General features: G+C 42.4%; 1 protein-coding gene across 1 annotated transcript in view; it reads right to left on the bottom strand.

The window, feature by feature from the left end:
- LOC310815592 (heparan-sulfate 6-O-sulfotransferase 3-B-like) overlaps positions 1-691 on the bottom strand; it is a gene marked incomplete at both ends in the record, with an annotated part of 14,450 nt that extends 13,759 nt beyond the window's left edge. The window contains one exon of the mRNA XM_083685435.1: positions 147-691. Within this exon, the coding sequence (XP_083541561.1) occupies positions 147-691 (545 nt within the window). The remainder of the gene's footprint in view (positions 1-146) is intronic.
- Between the last annotated feature and the right edge of the window lie 16,190 nt (positions 692-16,881).

The following is a 16,881-nucleotide window of genomic DNA, read 5'->3' on the forward strand; positions in this document are numbered from 1 at the left end:
ATGCACTTTTCAATCAATTTTATTGTTTCACTGTTTTGTAATTTCATTGTGTGTGCGAATAAATAAATAAATAGCCTAAAAAAATAACAAAATAAATGTAGGCTATGTGATGACATCTGCCAATGCAAACAAACTAGACTTCTCACCGTCGGTTCCGCTGAGCGTCTTTCTTGTCTTTCTTGTTCATCACAACAGGCACACAATTAGTGAGCTCGGTCCAGTCAGCGTGCAAACCACAACTCCAGCCTGTTGAGAACCTGGAGAAAAGCCATGACTCCGCTTTCCCTGGCCGGTGACATGTGCATTTCTTCTGTCCAGGCATACAATTGCACGGCTGCTCCAGACGAATGTTTTTGACTAGGTGCCGTCCGAAAGTAGTTCCTCCGGTCTTTTGAATGTGAAGAAACACGATGACGTCGTCTCCCTTGATGTTGAAGTCTACGTGCCGCTCGAGGTCTCGGTCAGTGAAATTGAATTTGGACGGAATTTTAGAGGAACTGTCCTCGTCCAGGTCTTGGTCCATATAAATGTCGTTCCCTGACGAGTATTGGTGGAACATTCCACTCAACTTATCCCCTGTCCGAAACTGACAAGAGTTACTGCCTGCCGGGCAGATGTACTGATAGCCGATCATCACGAAGAGAACCACCAGTATCGGAATCACAATGAGTTTTTTGGATTTATCCTCCATTGTTTGCGGGAAAATGATAGTCACGACATTTGGTTTAAAAATTAAATCTCCAGGCACATCAAAGGCTCAATTTCTAAGCAACTTCGTGTGTTCTTTCTTTTTTATATAGGCAGTCTCAAAGCTCAGTTGTGGGGGCTTTAGTTAATGAATAATTCCCTGATATTAGGCTGCATACGGATGACAAGTCCTCTATTTCCATCGCCTCAGGTAGTTGTCAAACTTGACAAACGGCGTCTCCGTGGGCGCGACGCGCACGCTCTCACCTGGAGAGAAACATATATTCCTTGGCGAAACATCATCTTTCATCCGGCAACAAAATACGAGGTGATTGTGAACTAATCCCAAAGCTTTGTAGATGTGTCCTCCTGCACGGTTATATTCGAAAACGAAACATTCCCGCATAGAATAGGCTACGAAGCGCGCGATATGCGCTGGCACAGCCAACTCAGGATCTACTAAATCTGTCCCGAGGCAGCAAACGCGAGCTCACGTATTGCGATATCCTTAGTCTCCACCAATCACAGGCTACATTAGCCATTCCTCTCTCTCCGCATATTAACCAGTCGTTTATTGTTTGTCTTAAAACAACTAATTCATCCATACTACGTTCAACGATAGGCTACTTATTTTCATTTTCAAGCTAATCCAACAGGAGCATTGATTCACAGGTCAACCTATCAATCAAAATAGGTGCAGACATTAAGGCTGTTTCATTAACTTTAACTTTGTGTTCATATGTATATAACTTACAGTACACTAAGTTCCAATACAACAATGTGTCTTGTCTAAAACAAAAGCATCCAAAGTGAAACAATTCGGTTGACAGCCAAATTGCACTCGAGCTATCCGTAGCCAGAGCATATGCAATTCGTGGGAGGCAACACGTCTGGTTTGAGAGATTAGACTAGTTGATAACCGTTTCAGGACCATGGACAGGTCCGATATGAGAAAACAGTTGATGAGAGAGCGCGCCCTGGTGTGTGTGTGTGTGTGTGTGTGTGTGTGTGTGTGTGTGTGTGTGTGTGTGTGTCTGTATGTGCGTGCGTGCGTGCGTGCGTGTGTGTTTCCTGTCAGAAAGTGTGATTATGTGATAATTTTCCCTGTTTTACCATTACATGACATGCTGTTCATGCTCTCACATCTGCAGCATATGGGCCATAAGTGCTTCCACTATAAGCTTTTTCGACATGCTTTGTAAGCTTTGACCTCAAGCTTTTGTTCTTATTCGCTTGAAATGCCCACCATCAACGGCTTTTATGGGGAGGCACTTTAGTATTCAATTGAATCCTCTTTTGCTGCTCCAGCAAATGACTCCTGCCCTGCCCTGCCTTGGCAGTATAATCACGGCTTTGATCTGCATCGGTAAACGTGAGATTGTGGTTTGTGTCACTGCAGCTTAGACAAGAACCCCACTCAAAGACATAGCTGTGAGTGCCAGACTAACAGAGGTCTTCAGCTTTGTGTGTGTGTGTGTGTGTGTGTGTGTGTGTGTGTGTGTGTGTGTGTGTGTGTGTGTGTGTGTGTGAAAGAGAGAGAGAGAGAGAAAGAAAGAGAGTGCGAGAGAGCGAGAGAGCTACCAAGGATAACACTGCAGAAATTGTATTATAGAAAGTGTTAGGCAAAACAGCCTGTTTTGTACTTTTACAAAGATCAGCAAGTCGGAGTGCCCGGGCAGCCCTACCCTCTATTACCATAAGAAATTGGATTTCCATTTTCCTGTCTTGGGGGCATGAACTTTTTGTCATGTGCCTGACTTGTTCTTGGCACGTACTGCTTTATGAATGCACTACTAGTGCATCTGTAATTTACTATGAAAAATAATTCTTTCTTTATCACACTTGACTTCAAGATAATCCCTCAAGTAAAGTGTTGCCAATTCTTGGTTAATCCCCTGAATTGAGCCAATACTGTGCCGATACGATGTGCATCAACCCATCTCCTTCCCTCTCTCATCACTCTCTGTTCGGGAGGTGAGGTAGAACACCCTGTAATTCTGCGTGCGTTGCTGTAGTGTTTATGAAGCCGGCAGCACAGACAGGCTGTGAAGAATAACCCCTCAGAGTGCCGACTCAGCACAACACCTCACTGATGATATACAGCCCCAAAGGGCAACGGAGATTTCAGGAAATTAAAATTGGATTTTTTTGGGGTAGTTTTTTTCCCTCACTGAAGTCCTGTGAAGTGGAGCGGTTCATGGTGACTGTTTGCTTTAAAGGGATAGCCCACTAAAAATCGATGTTCTAATGAAGAGGATGTTTAATGTAGAGTAAAATCCTTAGTTTGCCTAAAACTGAAACGAATGGACCTGATGGTCTAATTTCCATATTTTATGTGATGATCCATTTATTTGGGGTTTAGGCATACAGTTGGATCCACACGACCAATGGTATAGGACATTGACTCCTCTCAGGAAAGAAAACAACAGGGTCTAAAAAAAACATCTGGCAAAGGGTGATTTAGGATATAAATATATATCCTAAATCATATATAAATAAACTACCTGTTTAATGCTCACATACATCACAGAGATCAAGACAATAGGAATAACTATTGAAACTCACTGCTGTCAAAATGGTTGAAATTCATGAATGTGATGAACACATGCCTAGTCTAGAGCAGATTCAGGAATAACTTAAAACTACAAGAAACCAACATCCAACATCCTCATTATCATAATGTCAACCTTTCAAATAGGGATGTTACAGTGTTCAGATATATTAGGTGTGTGCTTATGAAACAAACACAAACAGGCTAGCTAGGCTAGCCTTGTCCTTGGCTGCATGTAACAGCTGCATGTAACGCTCCATTGACTCTGGGTCTGTGAAGTCACCACATAGTGGAGTCACTAGGCTTGCGCTGTAAACCCAGAGCCCTGTGGAGTCACAGCATCACTAAGTGCCAAGCTTCTGCCACTCTCTGGTCCAGGCCTACAATGGAAAAGCTCCCTCTTTTCTGCTTGGCTCAGTATGAAAGTGCTATAGCTCGGGCTCTGTCCATGAGGGCCGCAGTCTCTGGCTCTGTCCACTTGGTCTAAGCCAATTGGCTGTTAAAAAGTAGCTCTACACCTCTGCAGGGGCTAAGTGAAAATGGGACTAAATAGGTTTGGAAATAATTGTTGGCCATTGTGCCAAATTTCAGTTCATTAAGCTATTCAAATAATTAAACCAAAGAGCATATATATGGAAAGAGGAAGGATGTTGTCTTCTTTTAGCTCTATACGCCAACAGTTTGGATTTTAAATCATCAAATTAACTTTAAATCATCAAATTACCTTGACCAATGGGGTACATTACTATGGGGTCAAGGTAGATATTCTTAGCTTTAATTCAATGGGTGTTTTTCATATTTGGTTCACCATTTAGAAAGTACAAAATGCTTTAAACATACTCCCAACTATTTCAGGGTTCCAAAAGTATTAGAAATAATTATATAATGTCCAAATAAATTACTAAATTACTCTGCCTGAAGTCTGCGACCCATTGACCCCATTGACACTGGGTATATTCTCTGGTGATGCTCTGCTAGGCCTGTTTTTTTATGACGTTACAAACTGTTGATTTTAGTAAGTCTGAGGTTTTGGCTATGTTTCTGATTGATTTTTCTGATATTTCAGCCTCATAATGGCTTCCTTGACTTTCATTGACGTCTCTTTGGTCCTCATGTTGACAGACACCAATAGCAGACTCCAAAGGCAAATGCAAAGCCTAGAATCAATACTAGACATTGACAGCTCTCTTATGCCTGCACAAATGATGTGACGGAACACACCTGACTAACCAGAAACACCTGTCAAGCCAATTTTCCAATACTTTTGGTACCCTGATAGGCAATAGGCAAACTGAAAAAAGAAAACATTGAATTAAAGCTGAACATCTCTACTTTAACCTCATAGTAATTGTTTTCAAAATGCTTCCTCTTTCCAAAACTTATGGACGGCACTGCATCTAACACATATATAAATGTATTCTAAAATGTATTCTAAAATCTCTGGTTAATTCACTTCACTGGCTTTCACTGGCTGTTTAGGATTATTAAACTGCATAATCAAAAATAACTTTTGAGGTAAAATGCAGTAAATATTTTGCCTCCATCTTGACAACTTGACCTTCTGCTGGAACAATCACAGGACATTCTTATTATGAAGTAAGTGCCTCGGGAAATGTGAAAAAAGTGCCTCGGAAATAATGCAGAATAATTCCTTGACTGTTTGGTCCTGCGGTAATGGTTGATTTAGCAAGGTGGATTGATAGGCATCATAAATAATATGTAAGGGAAGGGATGAAGGACAAGGACAAAATGAATACAGGGCTTGTCAATCATACAACATGTCTTAATTCTATTCTTTGGGACGGCATTGCATTGATATTCAGTCATGTCTTCTTTTAATTTCACTTTGTCAGAGGTAGGCCTTCCAATGTCTGTGTTCCTGTTGTAAGGCTGTCTAAAGCACACCCACAATCTGTCTCTTGTGCATGAAAGCTACGACATATTATTGGGTCAGAACAATAATTGGGTCAGTGTGTTCTCAGAATGGCTGCAAGATTCTCACAGAACCTCATTGTGTCAAGTTCTCTCATAGCTCTTTAAAATGGTTTCAGAGAGTATTTCCACCTTTGAAATAAGATGTTGTAGGGGTGGGATGGGACCCCTCCTTAACCAAAAATGTTAGTACCCTTTGCTTTTGTTGTCATTAGAGACTTCAAATCATGTCTCTAAAGTTGCTCTGATTCGTTGAACACTACAGATGTTTGATATAAATGCCCTGTTGGCATGTGAAAATATCATGGGATGCATTTGTTACATTTTGTACATGTTTGTTGGTGGCCAGTATGCACATATTGCTGAATGTGCCACTAACAGAGAATGCAGATATACTAATGATGTACTTAATTGAAGGAGACCGTCACAGTGGTGTCAGAGAGGAGGCAGGACAATGATGGTTCAGGTTCATGTCCAAGGAAAAGGCTGTTTTCGTGGAGGTAGCCGGCAAACTTGAAACAATATTGACAAAAGAACAAAACAAACAGGACGAAGACCTGGCCAAAATAAACCCAGGCTTCAAACACGTCTGTCCCTGGAAGTATGCCACCTATCCCCTTGTCTAGTCTTGCTAGAAATGAGGGGACGTAAATACTCTCCCCTTAGTATAACTTCTATGGGACAGACTATACCACAAACAAATAAAATTTTGCTTCAATAAAGCATGAGAATACAATATACAGAGACTTATAGACATGTAATAAAAAAATATACAACTATATAAACTTCTAACAATTGTACTACACATTGCCAAGTTTGAAGCAAGTTAACCTCTCCAGATTCATCAACATTGGCGCGACCCAACACGTATAAACACCATGCTCCTGCGAGGTAGCAACTCTGCTTGAGAGCCAGTAATGAGAGCCATTGGCAGCTAAAATATTGTGGCTCACTTTGGTAAAAACATTAAACTGACAAACATCAGTGACACCTATTGAAAATGACAGGTGCCCTAATTATCTCAACTAAAGCTGTGTGATGTAGCCACCAATCTAGCTGTAACCAATAAAAAATACAATTGGCACATGACTGCAGTGGTTTGAAATGGTTGAAAATGAACAACGACTGGAAGGTTGATACTTGGTATATGACTTACTTAACTTAAACCCTTTTGCTCTTTGGGGAGCATAGCTCATTCACTTCTTTCAAGGATGTTTTTGCTTCTTTTAGTTCTGCCTCCACAGACCTTTTCCAACTGTTCCTGGGACTTCCTAGTTTTCTTTTTCCCTGTGGGTTCCAGGTTAGGGCCGGTATGGTTGTGGTGTTTGGTGGTTTCCTCAAGGTGTGCCCAATCCAGCACCATTTCCTGCCTTTTGTGATTTCTTTCATTATCTAGTCAACTGCCAAGGAGGAAGGGGGACAGTAGGCAGCCCTCTTGAAGTCATGTGTTTACGGTGAAACTGTCAGTGAGGTGTCCGTTGTGCATTACTTTGCAAGATGATTGTAGGTATAGCTGTTGGGTGATGGTTATGAACTTTGGATAAATGGTACATGAAACACACAAAACTCTTGCTTTTTACAGTTTTACAAAATTGAATAAATATATTAAAATGGTGAATGTCTTCAGTGAAAGGCCACTCCTTCACAAAGGCTAATGTTCACTCACAGGCCTAATTGTGACCTCGTAATGGTATAACCTGGTAATGATATGGCATGTTACCAGTATCGCCTGGTTATGGTACTGCCTGGTTATGGTACCGCCTGGTTATGGTACCACCTGGTTATGGTACTGCCTGGTACGGCCTATGCCTTTGATGTGTGGTTGTGCTGAGTTGACCCAGGTTTCCAGCTGAGTCAGGGAGGAACCGGGCATGGTGCCATAGGGACCTTGGAAACAGACTCAGCATTGCCAGCCAACTTTCTACAGAACCACTTAAGACTTTGGCTAGAACTCAATCATTGCACATAACGCAATGTGCCCAGAAAGCAAGCACTCAACAGTGTTTAGGATTCCTTTTTTGTATACATGACATCCTGTGTGTGAGTTAATTAATGCTTAGTCTTGAAAACAGCCGTGTGTGCAAGCAGGCTCTGAAACTGCTAGGAGGCTAATTAATGCCACCTGCACAATTGTATCAACTCCCCCACCTCTAAAATAGATTAATAACTATGTAATTAGTGTAAGGACCTGGTAAGGATATAAAGAAGCATTAGAAATGGCCATCACGATTTGTTAAAAACAGTAATGTTATTATGGACATGCTGCCTTGATTATCATGATAAAATCAGCAAGAAACTGCAAGTGAGTGCTAGCCTTTTTCTCATAATGATTATGGAAAAGTGGTAGGGTCAGAGGGTTATATAAAGGGTTCTCCTACATGGCGAAGCTGAAGAACCCTTTTGGTGCCAGGACCTTTTATTGTTGAGTTTCAGGTTCTTTCACTTGAGGCCTGTGAAATGTATTACTGCCTTTGCTGTTACTGTAATCTCACACAACATTAAACATAAACTCGCTGGTGTCATTAAGCTTTTTCAAAAGACCTAAACCACATATGTGTTTATGTTATCATAACCATTTATATTTCAATCTATAAAGCATTATTTTCTGTTTTTATGTGTAAACGTGCTTTGTGTAATGATGTTCATATGTCAGAGCGGAATTTATTCAATGATATTTGGTACTCAGGACTTTAACAAGCTACTTGGGGGAGAGAAACAGAGTTACCATAGCCCTGGGACACAGTCTGAATCACTGTTATCTAGCGAAAACACCTTCCCAAGAGGTGGCACGGTGGAGCTTCAAAAGGATACTGTATTATTGGAATGCAGTCACATTTCACAAAATAGGAAACGCGCACACAGGGAAATCTTTGAGAGCTTGTTATGCCAGGCTGCTTAGGTAAGTGCATTAGACAACCATACATCAAAGCCAAAAAATATTCAGAGAGCACAGCAATTGTGGGGGGAAATACGCACATGGATTATTCCCCAGGGATAAACATACTGAATCTCACCTAGGCACATTCCGTACGGTAGCTAGTAGGGATGGGCATGAGTAGGCCTACTCGAACGGACGTTAAAATTCGATATTTAACCAGGGATCTTTATTTTATTTGTATTTTGTTATTATTTCCTTTTTTTTTCGAAGAATATAAGGACTAAGGCAAGTAATAATGTTGTCACCAAATGCAATATGGTACCAGTTTGCAATATGTTGCCATTTTGTATTAATTAATTCAAAGACATAATAAATAGCCATGTGAATTCTGACCATACTGAGCGATCTGATGGTAAGAAACGGCAATTGAATAGGCATTTTTCTCACCTCACCGCTGTTTTGCCTTTCCTCTGCTCACAGTCGCGCGCACACAGATCCCACAACTTTGGTGCTCCCAAAGTCAGCGTGGCAATATAGGCCACGAGCCAGTAAATGGGAGTGTCGTTGGACTTGTCCTGGGGATTTGGCAAATTCAAACACCAATGACGTTCCACGTTAAATTACCAATACGCGAAAACAGACACTTATTTGATCATAACGGACAGCAGTTGTCGCCTGTCTGGGATAATCCCGCATAGTGCCCATGCCCACTAAACCTTAGTGTTGCGCAGCTCTCTTTAGCAGTAGAAAGTTGGAGCCCTCAGTGTGAACTTGTGTGTGTGTGAGTCAGTGAGTCCCGGACATCCTGGCAACATGCAGCGCGTTGCCTAGGATCCCTCTGTACTTCACATGATAATACATAATACATTTGAGAGAGATATAGTCATTGATTAGTCCCGTCGGAGTATATGTGCCAGATGATTGCCTTCCGTTTGGTCGTAGAATATTTATATTCTCTTGCTGTGCTGATAGCTTCGGATGAAGAACATTAAAGAGAGGTGTATATGAATGAGTGATAGCCTGTCTGCATATTTCATCTGACAGTCCTCTAGACTTTGTTTTTGGGCAAAGTACAGAAGCAGTAGTTGATTCTCTGGGGAGTTGATTCTCTAGACATGTGTCTATGAGAGTATACTGTAGAGTACAGTAGGTCCTGTTTTGGATCTCAAGGTTTTATCTGAACATTTGGTGCATTATAGGCCATCTATTATTTGCATAGCTATATATACACACATGAGTTATGAAGCACCAGTAAGTTCAATGATATGTATTCAGATTTCCAGGCACATATAATGTGTACTGCTTTAATGAACCAGTATAATATTAAATTGGAGCAGCATGAATGTGCTGTTTAAAAATATTGTTCTGTGAACTTGATTTCTGACCTTGCTGTAAGCTTTGGAAAATAATGTTGGATATAAAAGAGAAATAAAAGAGAATATAAAAGAGAAAACTTTATACTGTACAGTATGTGAGCTCTAAATAGGTCCACGTGTAAAAGAGGCCAAAGGACGTGTTACTGTTATCTGAACAGCCGTGGTATCTCCAAAGCAACTATCCCACTTGGCATTTAAACACATGTCTGTGATAACACCATCCTTTCTTTTCTTTTCCTTTTTTTGTTGTTGTGGCCTTTAGAGAAAACCTCAGAGCCTCTCTAAATGTCATGTTAAGTGCTTCTCTTGTCCTGGTTTGACAGGAATGAGATCTCTCTGAATGTTTTGAGAATCGGGCTGGAAAGTACAGAGTACATAGTGTACAAAGACAGTGGTGGATATCTTACCTTGAAATCCCTCTCTTGTTCCCTTCAATTCTGTGTTCAGTCTGTCAAATTAAGACCTTATATTCTACCCCCAAAGGAAGGACAACTGTTTTGATTAAAGGGGCAATCTGGGATTCGTACATCAATTTTGGACTTTTAAATTATTGATATATATCATTGTTTCTTGAAGAATGTAAATATAAATGCAAATTATCATTTTTGTTACGGTCCTTCCCCCTAACCAACCCTCTGGAACCATCTTGAGGCCCCGGCGATCATCGCTGGATCGCCCAGCCCCCAGTCGGCAGCGCACCTGTTCCATATCACCCATCAGTACACTAGAATGGAGGAGGAGCACTGTCAGCATGTCTGTCTGGTCCTCCAACGACTCCTGGAGAACAGACTCTTTCTGAAGGCAGAGAAATGCCAATTCCACGCCGCCTCCGTGGAGTACTTGGGCCACATCGTGGAGGATGGTCACCAACGGGTGGACGAGAAGAAGATCCAGGCGGTGGTGGAGTGGCCCCAACCCTTGAACCAGCAACAGCTGAGAAATTTTCTGGGCTTTGTGGGGTTCTACAGGCAGTTCATAAGGGGGTTCAGCCAGGTGGCCGCCCCACTAAACGCCCTCACCTCCATGCTCCGCCCATACTCCTGGACCTCGGAGGCAGAGGCCGCCTTCTCGACCCTGAAGAGTCTGTTCACGGCGGCCCCAGTGCTGATCCACCCCGACCCATCCCGCCAATTCTTCATGGAGGTGGATGCTTCCGACACCGGCCTCGGGGCCGTCCTCTCCCAGGTGTCCGCGGAGGACCAGAGGATCCACCCCTGCACGTACTTCTCCCAACGTCTGTCCCCAGTGGAGAGGAACTATGACGTGGGCAACCGGGAGCTGCTGGCAGTGTATGCGGCCTTGGTGGAGTGGAGACACTGGCTCGAGGGGTCACTTTGGAGAGAGCCATTGAGTGGTCCAAGCACACCGCCAACCGCAGACACATACCCCCCCCAATCTACCATGCTGGTCAATGGGTTTGGTTATGGGCCAAGGACCTCCACCTCCCAGAAGCTCGCCCCCCGCTACGTGGGTCCCTTCCCTGTCGACTGGATCGTCAACCCTACCGCGGTATGTCTCATTCTCCCAACCTCCATGGCAATTAACCCCGTTTTTCATGTATCTCAGCTCAAACCGGCAGTCTCCAGCCCCCTGTCTCCCCCTGTTCAAGCCCCTCCACCGCCCCGGGTACTGGACGACGGCAACCCCATGTGAAGGAGATCCTGGCGGACTGCCGTAGGGGCCGCGGGTTCCAGTACCTGGTCGACTGGGAGGGCTATGGGCCCGAGGATCAGGACTGGGTCCCGGCCTCCTACTTCGCTGACACCTCCCTGTTGGCCGAGTTCTACCGGACCCATCCCGACGCTCCAGGACGGTCGCCCGGTGTCTCCCGTAAGGGTGTACCCCCCCCTAACCAACCCTCTGGCACCACCTTGAGGCCCTGGCGATCATCACTGGAGCGCCCAGCCCCCAGTCGGCAGTGCACCTGTTCCATGTCACCCATCAGCACACCTGCAACCCATCGGCAAACACCTCCCTACTTAAACCCTGCCTGAGCTCCAACTACTGTGCCAGAACGTACTGTGTCTAATGGTAATCTTCCCACGTGACCCACAGACGCTTCAGCCCTCCCGAGAATTCCTACGTGTTCCTAGTGTCTTGTTTACCTTGACTCACCTTGTCTTTTGTGCCCCTCCAGAACCCTTGTCTCCCTCGGACTCCCTTGTTTATCCATTCCACAGACCTAGCCCCTACCTGTACGTCGACCCTCTCCCTACCCGGACCCCGACGACCCCCTTGGATTATCCCTCTCTCCCCTACCCCTCTCCCTATTTATTATTATTAAATACGCCTTCGGGCTATATTCTACCACCCTCTCTGTGTGCCGTCATTTGGTTCAATTTTCATCTCATTGATGGTCAGTCCTTGCATCCATAGCTCTGTCTATGTATTTCAGGGTGGTTACATCTACAGTATTCAGCCCTATCCTTCAGCTGTTTACCAAATAAAGAGGCAGGGTCCCGCACACTTTGTTATTGTTTGAATTTCAGATTGCCCCTTTAAGTATAATGAGCTACAGAACAGCCTATTTTAAGTATTGCTGAGAACTACAATACATACACATCCATGCGCATACAGGTAACCTACACATGTTCGATGTTAACGCATTGAGATGTTCACTGTTCATGCCCAATTCAATCTCAACAGGAAATACCCAAACATCTGAAATGTTCTGAACATTTCACCCCATTGAATACATCCAAATACTGGCAGAGGTTTACAGATTTTATTACACAGTAGTTAGATTGAGGGTAAACTGAGGTAGAGCAATAGATGGCTCACAGTCAAGAGGACAGGGAACAAACTGTGGAACTCTGCGGTTTGATGGTTCTTTAATGTCTTATTGATTAAACACTGTATAATTAAATAGGCCTATTCCTGGAAGACAACCAGGAAGAAAGACAATCTGAAATGATGACTGCCTTTAAACATTTGTGATATAATGAGACAATTACTTTGGTTTTCTGGAGCTGGGGTCAAAGGAAGAGAAACAGAGCTTAGTTAGATGTCACAGGATAATGCAATGATGCATTCAATGCACTCAAGAATCTTGACACTCTATTTGTATCTCTGTCTCTCTAGCTGTCTAAAGATTATTGCTATAGCTGTGGCTGTGGAACAAATCACATACAACCTGTATTTGAAATCACTTGTAAACACGTAGTCTCTGAGTTTTTACAATTACATTTATGACATTTAGTAGATGCCTTTATCCAAAGCAACTTACAGATACACTTGTTTAAGTAAGTGAATCATCCATCCATCAGTCATCATAAGAATTCAACGCTATATAGCTCCCATTATGGTCCTTTTGCTCTCCTTTTCTGTACGCCAAAGCGCAGCACATGGGATGGGCACTTTTCTAGCTCATCATTGGTCTACATCTGACATGATCGGGAATATAAAAGGGTGAACTTGTTTTGTGCAGATCCAGGAGCTCTCGCGGCATGACAAAGTATTGGGATTCTTTGCACTGTAATAATCCTTATATAAAGGCTGCCAATTGACTCCTCTTTTGTTTCCTCTCCCTCCAAAAAACTTGAATTGTCTCACTTGTGATTCCTCCAATGTAATATATAGGCTATGGCACACTTCGATTTGAAAATTATTCGCGTCTATAAGCTGCCCTACAGCTAAGCATGTGTGCATTTGCATATGTGTGTTGTGCAGTAATGTCTTCAAATTATTTGGAATGTGGGTGCAATGAATCAGATGTGGGTGGTCTGAGCTGATTAGCAAAAGTGGCTATGCCTGGTTCAAAGGGTGAAGAGGCAGACTCTTGAGGTGCTGATACCTTTTCTGTAGGGCTTCAACTTGGTAGGTAAGAGGTGCAAGGCCCAACTCTTCAGCTGTGAAGCCTCTCTAGATGTTGAAGGATCGGTCTGGTTGAGTAAGCGGGGACACAGAGAATGACATATCAGCTCCACGGATAACCTTGATGTCATGTCGCACCGTGTGTAGAGCCAAGTACTCAGTGTTTTCTTGGAGGCCTACCTATAGGGCTGCTTTGTGAAGAAGCTTTTGGACCCGTCTTCCAACAGGACACTCCGTAAGAACTCTGCTGATCTTTAGCAACACCTTGCTACTTCCTGTCAACGCAGAGAGCTTCTATCGTGGAGTTCACCAGGCAAGGGTTCTCTGCTGGCGCCTTTGTTAGCCTATGTGCTAACATTGACCTTGTGGAACACTCTCCCTGTTTTCGCACTTCTTGCACTTAGTCCTGAGATTACACTGTGCTGGTTGGTGTTCGCATCCTTACTTCCAATATCTTTGTTTGTCTTGATCAAAGACTCTTTCTGTTCTTTAGACAGGAGCTTGAAGTTAGTGCACTGATTCATGTAGTGCTGAGTGGTATTGCAACAGAACCCTTTGGTGTCACTACTCTTGATATTAGGGCCATCCATTAGTTCTGCATTGCGCTGGAGCATGAGCTGATGGGGCTGTCATACAGTTCTATGAGGGACTGTCGCTGTATGGCTACCTGCTGTTGGTGTAGGAATCAGCAACTATGGGTTCTGCTATTGACCACAGCATAGTATAGTCCCAGGCAACTATATTTCTGATATGTAAATGTAGCTCAGGAGAAGTGGGGTGATTATTAATTGGCGTTCCCTAGCCAATGAGGTATATTAATCAGAATATAAGAACTATAGAGATGCTGAACTGATAAATCCACAAGGGGGGTGATTAGGCTGGCTTTTTACAGTGGGCATATGCATGTTGTGCAGTGATGTCTTAATAAGCACTGTAGCGCTGTCTATGTATTTCAGCACTGGTGTAGTGTCAGATAGTGTTCCCTTGTCAGATAGTGTTCCCGATCTGACAGAAATCCTCCAAGAGTCCAAGAGTTTTTAAAAGTAATCTAATGGAAATTATTGTAAAATAACAAGCAGTTTCATGATAACTAATTATACTAGTTATTGCTCAACTTTTGCAATTATGATACATTCCTACACTGATTTTGATATTCATCACATTTTTGTAAATATTATAACACTGATTTTGATATTCCCATGCACTTTAGATCGGCGGTATGAATATAATGATGTATTCAGAATATGCATATTTTTCATTTATTTATCTGTAAGACATTGCTGCTTGCCGATTACATATTATTGATTACATCTCTAATCTTATATCATTCAAGTCAGAAAGTATGAATAATTGTTTTAATGTGTGTTAAATTGACAAATTGCGATAACATCAATTAATGTTCTGAATTAAATAATTGATGTTATAATATTCTTAAAAGTGCATGAAAACACTTGGAATGCAGTAGTGACATGTAAGTAAGCCATCATCAATTGTGTTTTTCCTTAGATACCTCTTTAAACCTCAGTTAATAGAGAGGGAACATGGAAAAGACTCTTGTCTCGTCCCTTGACTCTTGTCTCGTCCTAAGAGTGAGACCACAGGTGTCAGCAATTTTCAATTTTATAGAGGCCTGATTTCCTCCATGTACCCCCCATCATAAATAACAATCAATCCCCTGAATGAAAGGATGTAGACAGTTTATGTGGAATATTTAGCTCCAAGACTCTTACCACGCAGGCCTGGAGCACTTGCTGGTCTCAAGATAACAGAGGAAAGGACAATTTGCAGTGTGATAACAATGGCGCTTCAGCACTCCCTTGTCTTATCTTCATATAGTGGACACAGACTGGGCAGGTCTGACAGAATGACTTTTTTGACAGAATGACTTTTCTGACAGAATGATTTTCATGCACCTGTACCAATAAGAGATTCTATTTTGTTTCTAACAACTGCAATTCTGCCTCCTAACATGAGTTATTTACACTCATTGAACACTTTATTAGGAACACTTGTACACCTTCTCATGATGGAGGTGGTGTAATGGTGTGGGGAATGTTTTCTTGGCACACTTTGGGCCCGTTAATACCAATCAATCATCGCTTGAATGCCACAGCCTATTTGAGTATTGTTGCTGACCATGTGTATCCCTTCATGGCCACAATTTACCCATCTTCCAATGGCTACTTCCAGCATGATAATGCACCATGTCACAAAACAAAAGTCATCTCAAACTGGTTTCATGAACATGACAATGAGTTCCGTGTTCTTCAGTGGCCTTCCCAGTCACCGGATCTGAATCCAATAGAACACCTTTGGGATGTGGTATAACAGGAGATTCACACCTTGAAAGTGCACCTGAAAAATCTGCAGGAATTGCGTGATGCAATCATGTCATCATGGACCAGAATCTCAAAGGAATGTTTATAACATCTTGTGGAATCAATGCCATGAAGACTTGAGGCTGCTTTGAGAGCAAAGGGAGGCCCTACCCAGTATTAGTATAGTGTTACTAATAAAGTGTCCTTTGAGATGTGAATAAATGAATAGTGATATATTGGATATGAATATTATAATGACATCACAGTTGGTTCCATCAGTACCTTGTTTAACAATGTGACTCGCTTATCTAATAATATCCACCACATAGACAACTTCTTTTCAACTTAGAGAAAAACAAATCCTAACATCTACTCTATTTCCCTCTCTCTGTCACTGAGGCAGTGATGTGGAGTCTATGTTATCATTGCGTACAGTATTACAGCTGTTTACTAATTGCATATGGGTTTTTGTTTTTCCATGGCTTGTCACCATTGAAGAAATGTACACATTTAGTCTTTGAAATACACTGATATCAATTATATTGTGTCTCAGCATTCTGACTGTTTCTTTGTGCACCTAAAATGTATCTTGTTGGAGCTTGAGACCAAAAACACTAATTAGAGGAGAATGACATATAAACGTATGGTAATAGACAATAAACAAACATAATAGCCAGTTATTGTAACTGTACATTGTGCAAACGTTAACAAGCCGTCACTCTACAGTGTTCAACCTTCTCTGTAGAAAGATTAGAGTCCAAGTGTCCCACTCATGAATAAAGATATTTCGACAGCTTCTCCCTCTGTGCCCACTCTGTGAACTGGCAGTGTAAGGCTCATTATTTATAGCCTGTCAATGTGAGAGAGCGATGGGAGAAGGTCTCAAAGGGAGGTGGTGCAACTGTGACCTGAAGTGGAGAGGTATACCTCACGCTCCTAGAGAACTTCATAAGGGGCGAGAGGAAATAAATCAAGCGGTCAATTTGAGTACGACCACGATTACTCATCTCAGGAGCTTTGCTTTTGAGTTTGAACTTTCTTCTTCCTCTCACAACTGGTTTACATCAACATCCTCATGCCATTTTGAAATCTAAATCAATTCTTGGTCAAATATGGCATTTGTCAGGTGAACATTGATGGCATTTGTCCGCTGTACGCAATTGTACATATGTGTCTTTTTGGAGGGCGAATATAAACCTGTTATCTACAATGTATCGTTGAGGCAAATACTGTAAATGAGGATATCAATGTCAGGGCATTTAATACACCTTTGCCAGATGGCGCTAGAGCTCACCACCAAAAACGTCCCTTGGAATCTGATGCATA

The sequence above is a fragment of the Argentina silus genome (assembly GCF_951799395.1).
Source record: "Argentina silus genome assembly, chromosome: 14".
Lineage (NCBI taxonomy): Eukaryota > Metazoa > Chordata > Actinopteri > Argentiniformes > Argentinidae > Argentina > Argentina silus.